Here is a 21987-nt window from a genome sequence, read left to right on the forward strand (position 1 = left end):
TGGAGTTCATTGTCAAACTGGGAGTAAGATAAACCTTTCCTCTCTTCAACCTTATTTCTTTAGGTGTTTTACAGTGGTGAGCAAAATAGCTAGCATTGTCTTTTCACTGATCCCTCACATAAATATCTAAAAAAATGAATGTCAGTCTCTTGGAATCTATTAAAAATTTGAGAGTTCTTAGGTTAATAATGCAGAAGCACTTGCAGGCTTTTAAAGCAAAGAAAAAACTAAACCATAAATAATACATGGGAAGAAATGATGAAAATTGAGGCTCAAATTAATGAATAAAAACAAACAAAAACAGTGAGCCAGTATAATGAAGAGTTGGTTCTTTGAAAAGACAAGCAATAGGCAATACTGAAAAAGGCAGAAGCAAGTTATCCATGAGAGAGAAGACATAAAATAATAAAATTAGAAGTAAAAAGGCAAATAATATAACAGGCATCAACAAAATTCAGAAAATCATAAATACATCTTTAGAAAAATCTATATTCCATAAAATATATTTTTTTTTTTAGTTTTTCCGAGACAAGGTTTCTCTGTAGCTTTGGAGCCTGTCCTGGCACTAGCTCTTGTAGACCAGGCTGGCCTCGAACTCACAGAGATCCACCTGCCTCTGCCTCCCTAGTGCTGGGATTAAAGGCATGTGCCACCACTGCCCGGCCTTTTTATGAAGTCTTATCTAGATTTTAAATCCAGATAAGACAAAGAAAATAAAATGAAAATTTCAGATGGATCTCCCTGATAAACAGAGAGAAAAATGTTCTCAAAATCATACTAGAGGGACTGGAGAGATGGCTCAGTGGTTTAAGAGCGTTGCCTGCTCTTCCAAAGGTTCTGAGTTCAATTCCCAGCAACCACATGGTGGCTCACAACCATCTGTAATGAGGTCTGGTGCCCTCTTCTGGCCTGCAGACATACATACATAAAAAATAAATAAATAAATAAATAAATCATACTAGAAAACTGAATCAAGCTATTTTCAGAAAGACTGTTACCACACCCGAGCTGGTTTGACCCCAGAAGCACAGGGAAGGTTCAATGAATGTAGATCAGTATGCTATCCTTGGCATAGCACAGACTCAAAAACAGATACCACAGGATCATCTCATCAGGGGCAGGAAAACCATTCCTCAAGCTAATAAAGGCACATATGGCATGCTTATCTCCAATACCATGCTAAATGGAGACAAACTCAGATCCCTATCAAGAGTAAGAACAAGGCGATGGTATCCACTCTCTCTATTCAACACTGTATCTGAGTAATAGGACAAGAGAAGGACATAAAAAGGTTAGGAAATTAATTAATAGTTAATTAATTATTTTAATTTAAAAAAGGTTAGGAAATCAATAAAGGTATCCCTGTTTTCAGGTGATATGTGAATCACCTTATTTACATAAGAAACCCCAAAGACTCCATTAAAAACTTACATAGTTATATTGATACAAAGTAACAAGATGCAAAGTTAACCTCTAAAAATCAGTAGGCTTCCTACATACAATGGCAGACTGAAGAAGAAATCAGGGAAACAATCCCAGTCACAATAAAATGAAAAAAAAATTGAAATTTATGCTCTGGCAATGGACAGCCTATATATGGTGATTCTGTTGAACTTGTCCATATTAGGTTTCATGGTCTAAGTCGATGAGGATAACTGACAAGATCTCTTCCTCAAGAGGGCACCAGATCTCATTACAGACGGCTGTGGGCAACAATGTGCTGGAAATTGAACTCAGGACCTTTGAAAGAACAGGCAGTGCTCTGAACCACTGACCCATCTCTAGCCTCTGAGCCATCTCTCCAGTCCGCAATAGGTATTGAATAAATAAAGTGGAAGTAAACCTCACTGATGGAATGAAAGACCTCTACCACATAAATGTTAAGTCACCCAATGAAGAAATTGAATAAAAAACCAGAAGATGGAAAGACATCCCAAGCTAAGGGATTGGAAGACTCAATATTCCAATAATGACTGTCCAAATACATCCCTTTAACATTAAAATGTGACTTAGAATATCTTACTGTAGATTAGAATCAGTATTCTAAAAGTGATCAGAATACATGGTTCTTAGTATATGATAAAAATAATAATGATAACATGGATAATCTATTATAAGTGAGTTGATATCTTTCTTATCAGTCTACTTTGTCTAGTGTTGGGGCATCATATTATCAGCCTTAAACTTGTTTTTAAACTCACTAGCCAATAAATACATCCACTGAAAAGTGATAAGCTGGGCCAATTTAAATAAAAAAAAATCCAGAGTTATTCACAGATATGTGTTTATTGAATATTATTTGTTATATTCAGTTAAAGGTAAATACGAACTCATATGGAAACTTTATGTGTTGATTAAGCTTAGTTGTGAAACTGTCAGGATTAAGAAAATCGCACAGCAGATGCACTAATGCCTTGGTTGTGACGGTGTTTACAGAACTTCACAGAAATGGGAAAACCTACTGAGACAACGGAAAGCATCACTCCAACCACTTCAGGTCGATTCTAAATACATAAACCAATAAAATCCTGTGGGCAGTAAATATGCAAACCAAGCAGATTCTGTCCCCTAAGCTTCTGTGCTGTGGTAGGAGGGCAGCTCCTGGGTGGGTGGGGCAGCTGCTGTAAAAAAAGACTGCTGTCAAGTTCTGCTTGGGGTTTTATGACTTTCACTGCAGCTGCACTCCCTTTAATCCACTTGATCAGGGCTGAGTACGTGATGATCTTGGTCTAATCCAAGGAACTGACAAGAAATTCATTAATTATGCATTTAATTTATTTCTGTATATGGGGAAATACCTTGTAATGATTGCTTTTATGTATTTTGTTATTCCTCCATCCATCTTTCTATTTATCAATTCAGGTGCTACTTAGTACAGTCATTTACCATGATCATTTATATTCATAAACCTTATCATCCCACATTCTTCCTCTTAGCTGCCCAAATATACATCCAGCTCAGTGACTCTTAATTCATCCTTGGTTGCCCGTACCAAGGAAGCTAGTGAAAACATTGCATTGTGCATTAAATGGACAGATTTTACATTATTAAAGCTATCACAAGTTGGACATAGTAGGAGTACTACTATAATCCCGCCAGGAAAATTGGGCGTGATCTGGCTGTACTCTTTAATAAACAACAACAAAAAGCTCTAGCTCTACAAAGTCAGTTTCAAAAGTTTGTCATAATTAGCCAAGTGAAGGATATCTGTGAAGACATTGCACGGTAAGGAAACAAGTCCCAGGGAGAGCTAAGATGGGGAACGGAAACTACAAGAAAGTGAGACTCTGTTTCCAGTGTTTGATGTTATAGGAATGAAGAGTTTGAAGATAGTTCCAGGACAGCCTTGGAAGCAGCAGCATTTGTGTAAGAACTGCGCAGGCAATGGGAAAGTGAGCAGTACAAAGTGGTCTGGTTTGAGACTTTTAAACAAAAGGTTGCTCCATTCATAGTAGCAGGCAGACACTTGGGATCTCTGTAAGTGCTTGGAAATGGGATGGGTCTGAACTAACTGAAGAGGAGCTTGTAAAAAAAGGGTTCTAACTTTTATGAGGTTATAAGTGAATGAATGGGCGCTGCGCTGGTAGCCCCTCACAGATCTTACTATTTGATGGAAAGGCTACCATTACTGTCATTTTGTAGATGAGAACATAAAAATTCACCTGTGTTCAAATTCATACCATAACTAATAGTATATTACATACGTGAGGGTGATCGTCCCTGTTTCTAAACACTGAGCTATCTTGGTTCCTCTACAGATCAATGACGAAGAGAGTGGTCCAGCTCTAAGTGAAATACAAGCTTGGAAGCCACCTAAGACAGGTAAAAATGTCTCTGGACACCTCCCTGTGTGATAGGTATTCTTAGTTGTCAACTTGACTACATCTGGAATTAACTAGAACCCAAGCAGATGGGTACAATTGTGAAGGATTTTTATTAATTTAGTAATTGGAATTGGAAAGGCCCACCTTTACTGTGACTCTTTTGAGGTGGGAAGAGCAGCTAATTAAAACTAAAGATCGGTATCTTTAATTTTTATTGAAGAATGAAGATGAACATGGGGACAACATTTCTTGTGTCATTCTATTATATAAAGTAAATAGAAGAAGAAACCTTACTCTCTGTCTGCTTGCCCTTACAGCTAGAAAGTTCATTCCTTCATTGACATTAGAGCCTCCTTCTGAAGGATTCCAATGTATAGTGAAGACCAGCTGAAGATTCAGCTTTGTGGACTGAACAACTACTGGATTCTTGAATGATCTATTAATAGAAAGTCATTGTTAGACTAACTGGACCACAGCCTGCAAGACACTCTAATAAATGCATATACATACATACATACATGCATACACATACATATATAAATTTATATACATATACATTCACACACTCACACACATATATATGCATAAGATACTGTGAAATACCACAGAATTATTGGAATTCATTATGCTCTGTTTCTCTAGAGAACCTTGAATAATAACCCTATTACTCAGGTTATTTTCTCTTTATTTAATAGTCAAGTATTTAGTTTAAATGAAGAAAGTTTCATACTCCATTGAGTAGCAACAAAATTTCCATCCTTGTTAAATTTCTTATTAGAAAAAAGTAGGAAAATAATAGATTATGAGGTGCTTTATTCTATCATATGGGTACAATGCTTCTATACTATCAGCTGTCTTTTCTCTCTTCCTTTGTTTTATGCAAGCCTAATGCCAAAGTCTTTCGAGTTAGCATGGTACCCTGATCAGCCACTGTTCTTGCCTTTGCACTGTTTATTCTGAAGATACTCTCTTCTGTGTAATTTTAATATATAATGGGTTATTGTGGAATACCATGATTCTAGTACGCTATAAACTCTAGAATTTAATCTTCCTTCTTCAGGACAGTGACTCCTTCTCCTGGAATAAATGCAGAAGTTGGGTTTCTGGGAATATGAAGTTCTGGCTTAAAGTTTTTATTTATTTGTTTTTATTTTGATTCTGTTTATTTTCTTTAGTTTGACCTTGCAGAATCTCGTAAGGCCAGTTTCATGCCTGTATAGAATGAAACGTAGTTTCTGCATATTGTCCTGTGCTGTGCTACCCTACCCTTCCCTCACTCCCTTGCCCCCATAGTCTCTTCCCCCAACAAACAGTCTTGCTTCCAATATTTCAGATTTTTGAGAAAGCTCCATATTATTTGTTACATTGACTACACTAATTTAAAACCCACCATGTGTGTGTAAGAGTTCCCCTTTCTCTATGTTCTTCCAAGTATTTCCAATATTTTATCTCTTAATAACTGTACTTAGAAGATGTTTGAGAGAAATTTCTGAAATTCATCTTTTTGCTTTCTATTAGTGCAAGCCACCATGCCTCTACATATACGCAGTTATTATGCATCAATTATAATGACATAAATAGAGACTGGGAGAATACTTAGTGGATAAATTGTTTGCTGTGCAAGTGTGAGTACCAGACATCAGAACCCCAAACTCACATAAAATCTGGGTGAGTATGGTAGTCATCACTAATCCCAGAATTAGAGGGGCAGAGATAGAGAATCTTGGGTGAAATTGACTGGCTAACTGAGACAGAATTGACAAACTTCAGATTCAGTAGAGACCCTGTCTCCATATGTAAAAGTATAGAGCAATGAAGAAGACACATGATGACAACCTTGGGGGTCTTTACTCATATGCACACCCAACAAAAGTAAAAGATATAAGTAAAGTTGTATCAAACTGCAATAGCAGTTAGAAATTGGGAACTACTGAAGAAAAATAAATTAGGGCCAATGAAGCTGCTGCTGAGTGGGAATCCCCAGTGTGAGTCCAAGTTGTTGCTAGCATAGTTCTCATGGTCTCAAACAATAAATGTCCAGCAACGATATACAAGGAAAGACAAGAGAAGAAGGTTCATCACCACATCTGCAAGCCTGTAGATATTTGTTTTTTTCCCTATCTAAAAGAGTAGAATTACATGCAATATCAAATTTCTTCTCTCCATAGGCAGTTTTTAAATAGGTCTTTCTCTTCAGATTTCATTTCAGCATCTCTCTCTAACCTCTTTTCTGACTCTCTTTATGATCATAACATTTTTCAGCGCTTGCTTCCACTGTACACTAATGATTCAAGTTCCCACTACTATCTTTTGGATTGGCTTTCTTTTTCAATACAGATAGTACTCTTTCTTTCCCTTTGGTTCCATAATCATCATCATCATCCTCATCATCATCATCATCATCATTTCTTTTCTTTAAACACTGTCAAGCACCTATACAGAGTTGGCATAATGTCTACAAGGTCTAATCCAAACTGATTCTTGTATGAAGCTAATTATGAGGCATTAATAAAATACTTGATTACCAAATCCCTTTCTCTGATCATTCACACCACAAATAGCAGAAAAGGGGCTTTCACAACATTTAACTATGTTTTCTTACAACCAATAACTAATTGAAAGTGGAAATCTGTTTTGTATATTTGTTTTCTTTAGTATCACTAAAATGTATCAAGCTGTATTAGTGAAACAAAAATGTAATAATAAATGAGATGTCCCACACTATCCTGAGTGAGGCCCAAAAATACAAATATGGTATGTACTCACTCATTAGTGGATTCTAGCCATAAACAAAGGACATTGAGCCTATAGTTTACGATCCCAGCAAAGCTAAGTAATAAGGTGAACCCAAAGAAAAACATATATAGATACTCCTGAAAATTGGAAGCAGACAAGATCGCAAAAGTTGGGAGAATAGGGGTGGGGTGGGGTGTAGGAAGGGGAGAGAGGAGAGAGAAGGGAGAAGGGGAGGGTCGGGGAGAGCTTGGGGGAGTGGGATGGTTGAGATGGAGGAAGGACGGATATGGGGGCAGTGAAGAAGATATCTTAATTAAGGGAGTTAATTTTGGGGTTGGCAAGAGGCTTGGCTCTAGAGGGGTTCCCAGGTGTCCATGGGGATGTCCCCAGCTATGAACCTGGGCAGTGGAGAAGAGGGTTCCTGAACTGGCCTTGTCCCATAGTCAGACTGATGACTATCTTGAATATCATCATAGAACCTTTGTCCAGCAACAGATGCAGATAGAGACAGAGATCCACATTGGAACATTGGACTGAGCTCCCAAGGTCCATTTGAATAGCAGAAGGAGGGACAATATTAGCAAGGAAGTCAGGACCAAGAGGGGTTGGCCCACCCACTGAGACAGTGTGCTTGATCTAATGGGAGCTCACCAAATCCAGCTGAACTCGGGTTGAATGAGTATGGGATCAAACTGGACCCTCTGAATGTGCCTGACAATTGGGGCCAAATGAGAAGCCAATGATAATGGCACTGGGATTTGTCTCTACTGGATGTTTGGGATACTAATCTGTTTGGATACACACCTTCCTAATCCTGGATGTAGCGGGGAGGGCCTTGAACTTCCCATAGGGCAGGGTACCCTGCCCTTTCTTAGGACTGGAGGGGGAGGGGAGAGGAAGGGGAGAGTGGGAAGGAAATGGGAGGAGGGGGAGGAAGTGGAAATTTTGAATGGTATTATTTATAAAGCAATGAAAGATAACAAAATAATACATGAGATGATTTACACAGTAATGTGGTTCTGAGGTTGAAATGGCTTGGAAGCTTCCCGCTACCTAGTGATATCATAGCTTACTAAATGTCAGAATAACTTATGGATGCATGCTTGTGATGATTTTGTGGGAAATCCTGCACTAACTGAGGATGTGCCAATAGCAAGGACTGGTAATAGTACACAGTAATACTATACATGACTATACTGCTGAATGTGTTTATGGCATGATACATGATAAATCAATTTCCTACATTGTACCATGTTCAGGAGTAAAATCATGCCTGGTACTAGAAACCTAGCTAGTGAGGTCATGAATCTTAGAAAAGTATCTACTACTGCCATATTGCCAGATCAACATAATTCCTTTATACATTCTAAATATTATCCTTACACCCACAGATAAGTATAGCAGCCACACTTCCTCAAAGAGTTTCTGTTTACAGCAAATAGAGACTGTTATGAAAACCACACTCAGATACAATGCAGAGATCAACAGATCAAGGGGAGGCAAATCCCAGTGGCTACATCTGTATCAGAGCCCTTGTATCTATGGCTTGAAGAATATCATCAAAGAGGAGCAGAAACATTGTGAGATCCAGAATATCAGAAAGTATGCTATGAAAGACCCTATTCTTGAAATGGTTGTACAAACAAGGCCAGGGCAGTAGTAATATGAATAGACATGCTAATGTTTTATGGGGACATTTTCTCAGGATCTGTGCTTAAACAAAGAATTGCAGGAAGCTAATAACTGGTGGGGGAAGGAGAATTATTCTCTCCTAGGGTGAGCCCTCATTGGCCATCCAATGCAAGGTAGTCAAACTTGACATCAAAGCCATCCCACTAAAATCAGGAACATGACAAGGCTGTCCATTCTCTCCATACCTCTTCAATATAGTGCTTGAAGTTCTAGCAATAGCAATAGACAACATAAGGGGATCAAAGTGATTCGAATTGGAAAGGAAGAAGTTAAACTTTCATTATTTGCAGATGATATGATAGTGTACATAAGAGACTCCAAAAACTCCACCAAAGAACTCCTACAGCTGATAAACACCTTTAGTAGTGTGGCAGGATACAAGATCAATTCTAAACAATCAGTTGCACTCCTATACACAAAGGATAAGGAAGCAGAGAGGGAAATCAGAGAAGCATCACCTTTCACGATAGCCACAAATAGCATAAAATATCTTGTGGTAACTCTAACCAAGGAAGTGAAGCATCTATTTGACGAGAACTTTAAGTCTTTGAAGAATAAAATTGAGGAGGATACCATATATCTAAATAGTAAAGAAAGACTCAGCATATTGAATTTTATGTAATCATGCATACATACATGTCACAATAAAAAATCTATGAAAAAGAAAGCTACTAATTTAAGATCAAGGGGACGTGGGAGAGGTTGGAGGGAGAGAGCCTGGGAGGGTCTGGAGAGAGTAAAGAAAAAGGGAAATGGTGCTTTAATTAAATTAATATGTTAATTAAAATGTATGCATTTTAACTTTAGTAATAAAAAACTAAAAATTCTAAGTGACTGAGGAAGATGCAAACTGTGAGCATCCACATACAAACACACCTGTATGAGTGTGTGTACATATGGACACTTGTCCTACGTGAGAAAAACTGATAATACACACACAAGCACACATATAAAGTAATTAAATACATGTCTGGTTTTTTTGCAACTCTTCTTTACATGTTATAGCACTATACAGCAACCAATGTACAAAACAAAATTATTAAATATATGTTGTTTCATTTCCTAATAATGTTATTATGTAACATGAGCTGGGCTCTCTCCTGAAGTTTCTATGGGCTTTCATGTGTCTGTGTGCTAAGTTGTGTGTATGTGTGTGTGCAAAGTGAAGCAGACAAACATCTTCTCTTGTGATTTTCAGTGTGTTTTCATAAGAAGAAATGGAAAGTGTAGCATGGAATATAATTTTATATTCCCCAGACACTGAATAGAATGTATTTCTTAAATTAAATGAATAAAGTCAAGTGAGGTGATAATTTTTTGGTAAATAAATATTCTTCAGGAAGACAACTCATGGATACTTGAAGAGATTATTAAGTGTCTTGTAATCTGCATTTTAATTTTGAATGTCATTTCAGTTTCATAAATAACTAAAGTATGTATGTTTGGATGTTACCTACTTGGTCCTGATATAGAAATAGATATTCAACAATCAGCTTCCCATAATCTCTCTTTCTAGGTATATAATCTAGCTAAAAGGGAAGGACTCCCTTCTTTCAGTTATATATGCTTTTAGCTATATCAAACTAGTGTACAGAACAAGCAGACATCTGTGTGCATCTGTTGGATGATGGTGCGGCTTGATAGAGTAACATTCCTATAGCTCTTGGTGATCATAGTCTGACTTGTATGTCTCTTCTGTCAGTTGGCTTATGCTCTACCATCCTAGACTGTATCATAGATTAATTTTTGTATTGTGTTCTCTTCTCATGTTGAATGAAACAGGGATTGAACACCAACTCTTACCCAGAATATAGAAAGTTACTGCTACTGTGTATCACATCATGCATACAATGTGGAAACTTTTGATTCAGAGGAAGACTTGTACTCCATATTCTGGAGGTTAAGTAGTAATACCTGGGGCAGTGTAGAAAGATATGCCACTTGTGAATTTTAAAACCATACAGATTGGATTAAAGTTTAGAAATATGTATTGGTGGCTGCAATTCCTAACTTCCAACTGAGTGTCATAGTTCAGACACTGAAGTTATCTTTGTTGTCTGCTACCATTCTGCAGAGTACTGTACCTTCAGATTATTTTACTAGGGAATTTGCTCTACTCTTGGTTAAAACTAGTTTTAACCAAAGTGTTAAAACTGTTCTTTTTGTTCATCCTAAAGGAAACTCACAGCATTCACCTTACACAGCAACTATCTTCTCTTTCATTGTGCAAAGGTTAAGGAACACCCTTGTAAGTGAACAAAGAGCACAAACGATATAAGAGCTAAATCTAAAGTGTTCACAGAGGCAGATCCAGCTTTGTTTCTTTGTTTTCAGAGACAGGGACCTAGTACACAGCCCTGGGCTGTCTTGGAAGTCATAGATAGTGATCTGCCTGCCTCTCATCCAGAGTTCTAAGTTTAAAGGGACACACCACACCCAGTTCATGACAAACATCCAATGCTGCTGCCAAAGGGTCTTCAAAGGACAGCAGTTTGCTTCTGTCATTTGAATCTGCTTTCATTGCCGTTAGGATGAACGATAGGTAAACAAGGCACCTTAAAAATTATATAGAGGGCCAAATCCTTGGATGTTTATTACTCTTTCTTTCATTTTATGGTAATAAGTTATAAGTTTGGAATAGAGATATTACTGTATTTTTCCTTATTTAATTGGAAATGACAGCTATTTGAGAGTGGTTAACTATAAGAATTGAGAAGAATGAACTCTTCCTGGAGAGTAACTTCAAAGTGCTCAACTATGTACCTAAAACGTGCTGTTACAGTTTACAATTTCAGAAACCAAACTGAACAAGTCTGACTAGGAATATGGGTTTAATCATCTGTGAACTAAGAAAAAATAGGATGAGAAAACCTTAGTGAACATCCTCCCCCACCATAGCATCTCATTTGTGCTTCTAGAGTACCTTCAGACAGTTCCTGAATGCAAGTGATTTCCCTCCAAGAGGTTCATGATAACTCACTGCTCTATTTGTACCAATAGAAATATGGAATCACCTTCTTGTAGTGTAAATTAAAGGCCATTTCCAGAGAGAAGGCTGCTTGGGAGGCCAAGTCATAAACATAGCATGATGGAGTGGACAAGAGCAATCCCAAGCTCAACTCACCTCCCAGATTCAAAGGGCAGGGCGCTATCAGCATCCCTGTCTTTATTTTGACTGGCTTCTCTAACACTCAGATATATTATAGGTTTCACAGGTCTAATTTTTATAATGCATTACAATGGCCTCCAATTACCACTGGAATGATGAGGCAGAAGTGATCCAATCTTATCTGAACAGGGCGGCTCTGCAGAAACACCATGGCATAAAGCCTGACATTTGAATACCATCTAGGAGTGAATTTTGAAAACTGTATCAAATTTTGGAATGAAAATTTGAATCTAGATGGGTGGGAAGCCAGTGGGAAAGGGTAATAGAGTTATCATTAATGTCCACAATGGACACAGCGTGGAACAGGGGAAACACAAACATAATGAAATTTATAGCATACTTATAGGTCCAGCATTGTGATATGTCCTCATAGTACCACTATGACTTGACACATTTGCCCCCATAAAAAGGCCCTCTAGTCAAGCAAGGGTACTCAGAATGGAAGAAGACAAGCTTCTACACACAAAAACATCTTATCTTTCAAAATACTTAATAATAAACTGGTCACCTTAGAGTGTTGACTGCTTTCAACTGCACAGTGCTGGATGAGTCTCAGACATTAGCTATGTGAACTTCTCCAGTCTTCTCTTCCCCACAGTGAGTCACAGAAACTAGTTCTTCCTAAATGCATCCATGACACTGACCAGGAAAACCATGCCTTCTTCTGTGGTTCTTCTGAAAGGCTAGCCTGTAAGGGCATACTCGGATCTCCAATGGCTAATTGCAGGTCATAGATACAACATTCCAGAGGTGACAGGCCAAGTCTCCCTCAGCAGGGAGGAATGCCAGAAATGCTCAGAGGTGATGGCACAGACAAGTCCTTCGGAGTCTCTCTTTACGCAGTTATGCTATCTTGTTCTTTATTCAATCCAATTAACACATCGTTGTTCATTCTCTACTAAAATTACTCCTAAACAATGACAATTTTCCCCAGGTATTTGGGCCTTCATGTCTGACAGTTCCAGGTGTTTTCTTAGGGCTTTGGAGACTGTGGATTAAAGGTCACCAAAGCAAAGGCAGGAAGAGCATTTGTCAAGACTTGACAGAATTATATGTTATGTGCAAATACCTGTTGGCAAAATCAGGACATTCCCTCTGATTCTAAAGCCAAGAGCAAATACGGCACACCACTCTGTCATCTCTCATTGTTTCCAGTAAAAATCACTTCACTCCCACATTTACTAAAATAGTTATACCTTAAAATTTAGTAAACCATTTTTTTCACTTTTGGTGATTATTACAGTGGAAATGTGTTGAAAAGTAAATATTATATATAATTTAATCTTATTTTACTGAATATTATTACACCTATTTATAGAAGCCTAAACAGTTATCTCAGTACTCCAGAAGAAAAAGTAGATTGAAAAAGAATACAAGTCAAGGACCTTTACTTTCTGTTTCTGGGTGAGAATGTTCCTGGGCTGTAAGGAATTCTCATGAACTTAGTTACACAACACAGAATGTTCTATAGTTTTCAAGATGACAAATCTGAAATTAATGCATTGGGTATATGCTGTGGAACAATCTTTCTGCACACTGTGAAGATGTGTTGCTTACATTGGTTTAATAAAGAACTAAATGGCCAGTAGCTAGGCAGGAAGAAGTTAGATGACACTTTTGGACAGGGAGAGAGCTCTTTGGGATTAATAAGGGCAGTGGAGAGGGAACAAGGCACTCAAGAGGACAGGTAAATGACAGGAGTCAGGGGCAGCACATAGATTGATAAAAATGGGTTAATATAAATTGTAGGAGCTTGTTAGGAGCAATTTTAATTTATTGGCTGAGCTTTTATAATTACTGAAAAATCTCCATGTGGTTATTTGGGAATGGGCTGATGGTTTGCCTACAGGTTTAAATCAAGGAAGCTGGGGGATATGCCCCTTATCCTTTATTCTGCAATTTCTATGACCACATACACTCCTTTCTTGACATTTTGACATTCTTGCTTCATTGATAAAAAGATCCAAATATTTAAATCTTTGCTAATCTTTCCCTTTAAAGGTCTTTAATTTTGTCATTTCTGCAAAACCTCCTGTGACAGAAGAAAATGCTCCTAAAGTCCAGGAATTCAGAACCGTGAATCCATAAGGATTCCTCTCTTCACATTTTCTCAGTGGGTACAGATTTCTGAAATTCAGGTTTTGATCAGACAGACCCATGACTGAATGTCAGTAAACTTCTGTAAAGATTGCAAGGTCAACTGTACGTGCAAAAACTTCCTCAATCTATCCCTCTAGTCTCTGAACATATATCAAAGCAAACCTGCTAAAATGTAGGAAGAGGAGCTTTAAATACATTAGAACGAAATCTACCTTGGACAACAAAAGGGCCTAGTGATTTACTTATATGCTTTCATTAAGAGGTAGGAAAACAGAGGGAACCCCAACTCAGCCAAGAGCAATTCTTCATTAGAATGTCCAAGAAATTTCAATTAGCCAAAGTCCTATTTTGAGAATGTTAGATGTTGGACAGACAATTAGGAGGAAAAGCGGCCAAGATGCTTACCTTAAATAACAAATCTTTCTTCCCATAATGGAGCTCCTTCAGTTGGGCTTGGATTTTTTCCGACTGTAAAAGCAGAGATATGCATTAGTGCCTATGCTAACTTTTATTTTCGATCTTGAAGATTTAAATTTTCCACACCGCACAGGAGTAAACCCTTTAGCCTAGTCAAGCAGAAGCCTATAATTTGGACAATCAACAGAGAAGACTAAATTTAGCTTTGACATCAGACACGTAGACATCTGGGCCAGGAAGCAAGATTTCATTCTGTTTAAAAAAATCATATGTTTACAAAGGTGTTATTTAAATAACTTCCTGTCTTCTACTCTACACACAAACATGGAAAATATCTGTAATAAGGCATGATAAAAAAAATCTAATTTTAAGAGCCAAAGGTGATGTGGTGTGAATACCACTGGTTAATAAAGAAACTGGCTTGGCCTGATAGAGTAGAGTAGGGCTAAGAAGGGAAAAACTAAAGTGAATTCTGGGAGAAAGCAGGACAGAGTTAGAGAGAAGTCATGTAGCCCAGCTGGAGACAGACGTACAAAACCTTGCCGGGTAAGCCACAGCGTTGTGGCGATACACAGATTAGTGGAGATGGGTTAATTTAAGATAGGGGTTAGCCAGAAATATGCTTAAGCTATAGACCAAACAGTATTGCAAATAATATTGTTACTGTGTGATTATTTCTGGAGTCTGGTTAGCCAGGAAATGAACAAGCAACCTCCTACAACACAAAGGCATGTGTATGGATGCTGTTATCTTTGTTTTTACTGAATTGCTTTTTAAGGTACATGGGTGTAAATGCATGGAAAGATTTAATTCATTGTATTTTCAACAGACACTAGCAAACAAACAGATAGAATGCCAGGAAAATTCCATTAGTCAAGGGTGAACAGGGCTACAGAAGACCACGTTTTATACCAAGTTCCTTATAAATATAAAAATATTTAACAAACTCAGTTGTTCCCAGTGACATTCACCTTTACCTGCATCCTTATAATTTATCTGTAAGTTGGAGAAGGAGACTGTCTTCTGAATCTTTTAGAAAAGACACTTCAGCTCACTGCATTCTTACTCTTGAAATAATAGATCCTCTTACTTCATTGGGGGGAAACATCTAAATGGGCATATACATACACACATGTGCACATATACACATGGTAAGGGGCAAATATTTAAAACATAATGAAGAGTGGTAGGTGCTCCCTTTTTTGGCCCATATTACAAAGTCAGATAATGTGAAGAAGAGCACACTGTATGATCTGAAATTATGTGAGAATTCTTGAAGCAGTCTAGGACATCTCTACTTATGGACTCACAGCAACTGTGATAGCATTCATTAAGCCTTTCAAAACCAAGCAAGACCAGATTCTAGGATGGAGAGGAGAATTAGTCTTCCCCAGGGATGAACTCCCAGATACCAACTGGTCAGCCCTAGAAACATACATATGCAGGCAACACTAAACAAACCCAACAGAATGTATTTATATATTTTTATATGTATATGTAACAGTAAGGATCAAAACACATAGCCTGTGAATTTGAGAGGGAGCAGGGATTAGGAGCATGGAAAGAATAAGAGACAGGGGGAATGATATATTTATATTTTAATTAAATTATAAGTATTTCTTAAAAAAGAATTTGGTAACAAAGCCAACTATTTGAATTTTTCATTTTATTTTATTTTTTGCAAAGCATCCCATGTCTGCCTAAATTCTCTTTTTCTAATAGGGGCAGATAAACGTCCTATGCTCATGATCAGAAGACTGAACTTACTAGTAAAAACATGGGTTTGCCAGAGGTTATTAATGAAGAATATTTGCACATGACCCTTCAACCTCTGGCACTTTTGCTTTTATGTTGAAATTAATGCTTCCTATAACTATTTTGATTACAAAGTCTCCCAAGTATCCAAAATAATGATAACCGATTCAGAGCCTTGTCTCACACTAAGTTTATCTCTATGGCAATTCTGATTCACATGGTTATCGTCACTTAGGCCACTAACTTTACTAATGAACAATCCTGTTCTGCCTGGTCTTCAGGACTCTTACCCAAGCCAAAGAGTCTCTCAATAGAGTTGACAAGTATGGGTGAGAATCGGCAGATCACTGCTGCTCATAGTAAGTATTCATGTGACCTGTCCTGATAATTAGTGCTGGATTTTCTCAGAGAGGTGAAGGACTAATGTCAACTATTTCTGATATCCACTTATAATCTATTTGCATAGAAGGTGTGCATTAGGATCTAAACTTTTCAATATAATAACAAATGTTTAAAGCAACATTAGGTGATGGTTTTAGTATATAAAATTAGAATTAAATTGAGATTTTATTTTCTACTTTTTATTGTGATGTGTGTATGTGTGTATACATTTAGTGACTACAACATGGTAGAATCATAGTAGATTTCTTCGCTTGTGTTATCATGAAGATATGAATTCTTTGTACTCTCATGTCATCTGTATTTCATAGTCCAGACTAATTATCAGTATGGTGTTAAGCAAAATCCTTTCTTACATTTTCATGAAGAATATTCAAAAATAATACATCTAAAGTAATATATCTATTATGTAATGTATGCTAATTTGAAGCATATAACATGCTAACTGTCTTAACTTGTCAGCAATATTTTGATAAGTTAAAACTATCAAAAGGATAAACCTCTAAAAATTATACACGATTTGGAATCTCAGTGATTTTATTTTTAATACATTGCTAATTGTAAATGCAATTCCAAATATCAGGTCATAAAGATCATGAAGGTCATGGAGTGTCTGCATGTGCATGAGCTAATTAAAGCTGTGATAATGACAATGACAGCTAGGAGGACAAGAATGTAGGCAACCATGACAGAACATTTTAGCTCCTTGGTCTTATTTACGAGACAACAGTCTAATCTGAAATTCTTTCCTACACATTTATGTTCAAATAACTTTCCCTTTATGAAATAATAGTGGTAGCAACAGCAGATGGTGTTGGGTTTGCAGTATAACTATTTTTAATGTTTGTAGTATAACTATTTTCTCTGGATTGAAACATTAGCTCTGGGAGGAGGCTGGCTCTGAAGACTCGGGAAGCTAATTATTGTTCGCTATGTCCAGGAATCCCAGGAACTTAGAAGATTCCTGGCAGTGTCAAACAAGGTCATAGAAACAGTGGTGATTTCGGGGTAGAGGGGAATCTCTAACTCGCTAAGTTGTCTTTGGTTGTGCAGCAAAGCCAGAGAGATGCAGCTTCAAGAGCTGTTGCCCAAGCTGTGGTGAGGATTCTAGAGGTGCAGCTGCCTCTATTCATTCTGCTTCTAGTTCCCTATGTGCAGTGAATACATATTTGTTCACATATCCCAGGGAAAAGGCACATTACATGGTGTTCTATGCCAAATCACAGTGTATTTCATTCCTGTGCGGGTATAGAGCCGAGAGCCTGTGGCCGAGATGATGAGCTGCTTTCAGCTAGTCTCCAGCACAAAAGATTGTTACTTTGTTTTAAGAAAGGCCAAGTTACTTATAAAGGTAAACCTATCAGACTTACACCTGACTTCTCTATGGAAACCATGAAAGCCAGAAGGTCCTGGATAGATGTACTGCAAAAACTAAGAGATCATGGATGCAAGCCCACACTACTATATCCAGCCAAGCTTTCGTTCACTGTAAATGGAGAAAACAAAATTTTCCAGGATAAAAACATATTTAAACAATACGTAGCCACAAATCCAGCCTTACAGAAAATTATAGAAGGAAAATCACTAACCAAGGAGTCCAACAATGCCCACAATAACTCAGTCATCTAGAGACCTTTCACTAGCGCATCTCAAAGAAGGGAAACACACAAACCCTACTACTAAAAAAGTGACCGGAGTTAACAACCACTGGTCATTAATATCACTTAATGTCAATGGGCTCAACTCACCTATAAAAAGGCACAGACTAAGGGATTGGATACGAAAACAGGATCCAACATTCTGCTGTCTACAAGAAACACACCTCAACCACAAAGACAGGCACCTACTCAGAGTAAAGGGCTGGGAAAAGGCCTATCAAGCAAATGGACCTAAGAAACAAGCAGGTGTGGCCATACTAATTTCTAACAAAGTTGACTTCAAACTTAAATCAATCAGAAGAGATGGAGAGGGACATTTTATACTCATAACAGGAACAATTCATCAGGATGAAGTCTCAATTCTGAATATCTACGCCCCTAATATAAAAGCACCCACATATGTAAAAGAAACATTACTAAAACTCAAGGCAGCCATCAAACCACACACACTAATAGTAGGAGACTTCAACACTCCTCTCTCACCAATGGACAGGTCAATCAAACAGAAACCTAACAGAGAAATTAGAGAATTAATGGAGGTAATGAAGCAAATGGACTTAACAGACATCTATAGATTATTCCACCCGAACAGGAAAGAATATACCTTCTTCTCTGCAGCTCATGGAACCTTCTCGAAAATTGACCACATACTCGGTAGCAAAGCTAACTTACACAGTTACAAAAAAATATTAGTAACCACCTGCGTCTTATCAGATCACCATGGATTAAAGTTAGAATTCAACAACAATGCTACCCCCAGAAAGCCTACAAACTCATGGAAACTGAACAGTCAACTACTGAACCATACCTGGATTAAGGAAGAAATAAAGAAAGAAATTAAAGTCTTCCTGGAATTCAATGAAAATAAAGAAACAACATACTCAAACTTATGGGACACTATGAAAGCAGTGCTAAGAGGAAAGTTCATCGCACTAAGTGCCCACTTAAAGAAAACAGAGAAAGCACATATTGAAGACTTAACAGCCCACCTGAAAGCTCTAGAAAAAAAAGAAGCAGACTCACCTAGGAGGAGTAGAAGATTGGAAATAATCAAACTGAGGGCTGAAATCAACAAAATTGAAACACAGAAAACAGTCCAAAGAATCAATGAAACAAAAAGCTGGTTCCTGGAGAAAATCAACAAGATTGATAAACCCCTATCCAAACTAATCAAACGGCAGAGAGAGAACACGCAAATTAATAAGATCAGGAATGAAAAGGGGGACATAACCACAAACACAGAGGAAATTCAGAGAGTCATTAGATCTTACTACAAAGCCTGTATGCCACTAAACTGGAAAATGTAAAAGAAATGGACACTTTTTTAGATAAATACCATTTACCAAAATTAAACCAGGACCAGGTGAACAATCTAAACAGACCTGTAAGTCGCGAAGAATTAGAAGCTGTTATCAAAAACCTCCCTACCAAAAAAAGCCCAGGGCCAGATGGGTTCAATGCGGAATTCTACCAGAACTTCCAAGAAGACCTAATTCCTATTCTCCTCAATGTATTCCACAATATAGAAACAGAAGGGTCACTTCCAAATTCCTTTTATGAAGCTACAGTTACTCTGATACCAAAACCACACAAAGACTCAACCAGGAAAGAGAATTACAGGCCGATCTCACTCATGAATATAGACGCAAAAATCCTCAACAAAATACTGGCAAACCGAATCCAAGAACATATCCGAAAAATTATACATTATGATCAAGTAGGCTTCATTCCTGAGATGCAGGGCTGGTTCAACATACGAAAATCTATCAATGTAATCCAGCATATAAACAAACTGAAAGAAAAAAACCATATGATCATTTCATTAGATGCTGAAAAAGCATTTGACAAAATTCAACATCCATTTATGTTAAAAGTCTTGGAGAGATTAGGGATACAAGGGTCATACCTAAATATAATAAAAGCTATATACAGCAAACCGACAGCTAACATCAAATTAAACGGAGAGAAACTCAAAGACATCCCGCTTAACTCAGGAACACGACAAGGCTGTCCACTTTCACCATACCTCTTCAATATAGTGCTGGAAGTTCTAGCAATAGCAATAAGACAACATAAGGGGATCAAGGGGATTCGAATTGGAAAGGAAGAAGTTAAACTTTCGTTATTCGCAGATGATATGATAGTGTACATAAGCGACCCCCAAAACTCCACCAAAGAACTTTTACGGCTGATAAACAGCTTTAGTAATGTGGCAGGATACAAGATCAACTCCAAAAAATCAGTCGCCCTCTTGTACACAAAGGATATGGAAGCAGAGAGGGAAATCAGAGAAGCTTCTCCATTCACGATAGCCACAAACAGCATAAAATATCTTGGGGTAAATCTAACCAAGGAAGTGAAAGATCTATTTGATAAGAACTTTAAGGCATTGAAGAAAGAAATTGAGGAGGATACCAAAAAATGGATGGACATCCCTTGCTCTTGGATTGGAAGGATCAACATAGTAAAAATGGCAATTCTACCAAAGGCAATTTATAGATTCAATGCAATCCCCATCAAGATCCCATCAAAATTCTTCACAGATATGGAGAGGACAATAATCAACTTTATATGGAAAAACAAAAAACCCAGGATAGCCAAAACAATCCTATACAATAAAGGATTGTCTGGAGGCATTACCATCCCTGACTTCAAACTCTATTACAGAGCTACACTAATGAAAACAGGGTGGTACTGGCATAAAAACAGAGAAGTCGACCAATGGAATCGTATAGAAGACCCGGATTTAATCCCACAAACCTATGAACACCTCATTTTCGATAAAGGAGCTAAAAGTATACAATGGAAGAAAGAAAGCATCTTCAACAAATGGTGCTGGCACAACTGGATGTCAACCTGTAGAAGAATGAAAATAGACCCATATCTATCACCGTGCACAAAACTCAAGTCCAAATGGATTAAAGACCTCAATATCAGCCCGATAACACTGAACCTGATAGAAGAGAAAGTGGGAAATACCCTACAACAGATGGGCACAGGTGATCGCTTCTTAGGTATAACCCCAGAAGCACAGACATTAAGGGCAACATTGAATAAATGGGACCTACTAAAACTGAGAAGCTTCTGTAAAGCAAAGGACACTGTCACTAAGGCACAAAGGCAACCTACTTACTGGGAGAAGATCTTCACCAACCCCACAACAGACAAAGGTCTGATCTCCAAAATATATAGAGAACTCAAGAAACTAGACTTTAAAAGGCTAATTAACCCAATTAAAAAATGGGGCACTGAACTGAACAGAGAATTCTCAACAGAAGAAGTTCAAATGGCCAAAAGACACTTAAGGTCATGTTCAACCTCCTTAGCGATCAGGGAAATGCAAATCAAAACAACTTTGAGATATCATCTTACACCTGTCAGAATGGCTAAAGTCAAAAACACCAAGGATAGCCTTTGCTGGAGAGGCTGTGGAGGAAGGGGTACACTCATCCATTGCTGGTGGGAATGCAATCTTGTGCAACCACTGTGGAAGTCAGTGTTTCGGTTTCTCAGGAAATTCGGGATCAACCTACCCCTCGACCCAGCAATACCACTCTTGGGAATTTACCCAAGAGATGCTCTATCATATGTCAAAAGCATTTGTTCAACTATGTTCATAGCAGTATTATTTGTAATAGCCAGAACCTGGAAACAACCTAGATGCCCTTCAATGGAAGAATGGATGAAGAAAGTATGGAATATATACACATTAGAGTACTACGCTGCGGTAAAAAACAATGACTTCTCGAATTTTGCATGCAAATGGATGGAAATAGAAAACACTATCCTGAGTGAGGTATCCCAGACCCAAAAAGATGAACATGGGATGTACTCACTCATAATTGGTTTCTAGCCATAAATAGGGACCACAGAGTCTACAATAGGCGAATCTAAAGAAGCTAAGTAAGAAGGTGAACCCAAGGAAAAACATATAGTTATCCTCTTGGATAAGGGAAGTATACAAAATTGCCGGGGAGAAAAGTGGGATGTTGGGGGTGGGGTGGGATGGGGGTAAGGGGAGATGGGGAGAGAAAAGGTAGAAGGAAAGGAGGGGGGACTTGGGGAAACAGGAGGATCGGGATAAAGGAAGGTTGGATAGGGGAGCACGGAACCCCATTTCTTAGTTAAAGGACCCACTTTAGGATGGGCAGGAGACTTGACCCTAGAGGGGATCCCAGGTGCCCAAGCTGAGGCCCCCAGTTAGTTCCTTGGGCAGCTGAGGATAGGGAACCTGAAA

General features: G+C 37.9%; 1 protein-coding gene across 1 annotated transcript in view; it reads right to left on the minus strand.

The window, feature by feature from the left end:
- The window catches only part of LOC142832304 (leucine zipper protein 2-like), a 385340-nt gene that overhangs the window by 50768 nt on the left and 312585 nt on the right, over positions 1–21987 (minus strand). The window contains exon 7 of the mRNA XM_075942703.1: positions 13927–13989. Within this exon, the coding sequence (XP_075798818.1) occupies positions 13927–13989 (63 nt within the window). The remainder of the gene's footprint in view (positions 1–13926; positions 13990–21987) is intronic.

This window comes from Microtus pennsylvanicus, chromosome 12 (genome assembly GCF_037038515.1).
Source record: "Microtus pennsylvanicus isolate mMicPen1 chromosome 12, mMicPen1.hap1, whole genome shotgun sequence".
In the NCBI taxonomy this organism is placed as follows: domain Eukaryota; kingdom Metazoa; phylum Chordata; class Mammalia; order Rodentia; family Cricetidae; genus Microtus; species Microtus pennsylvanicus.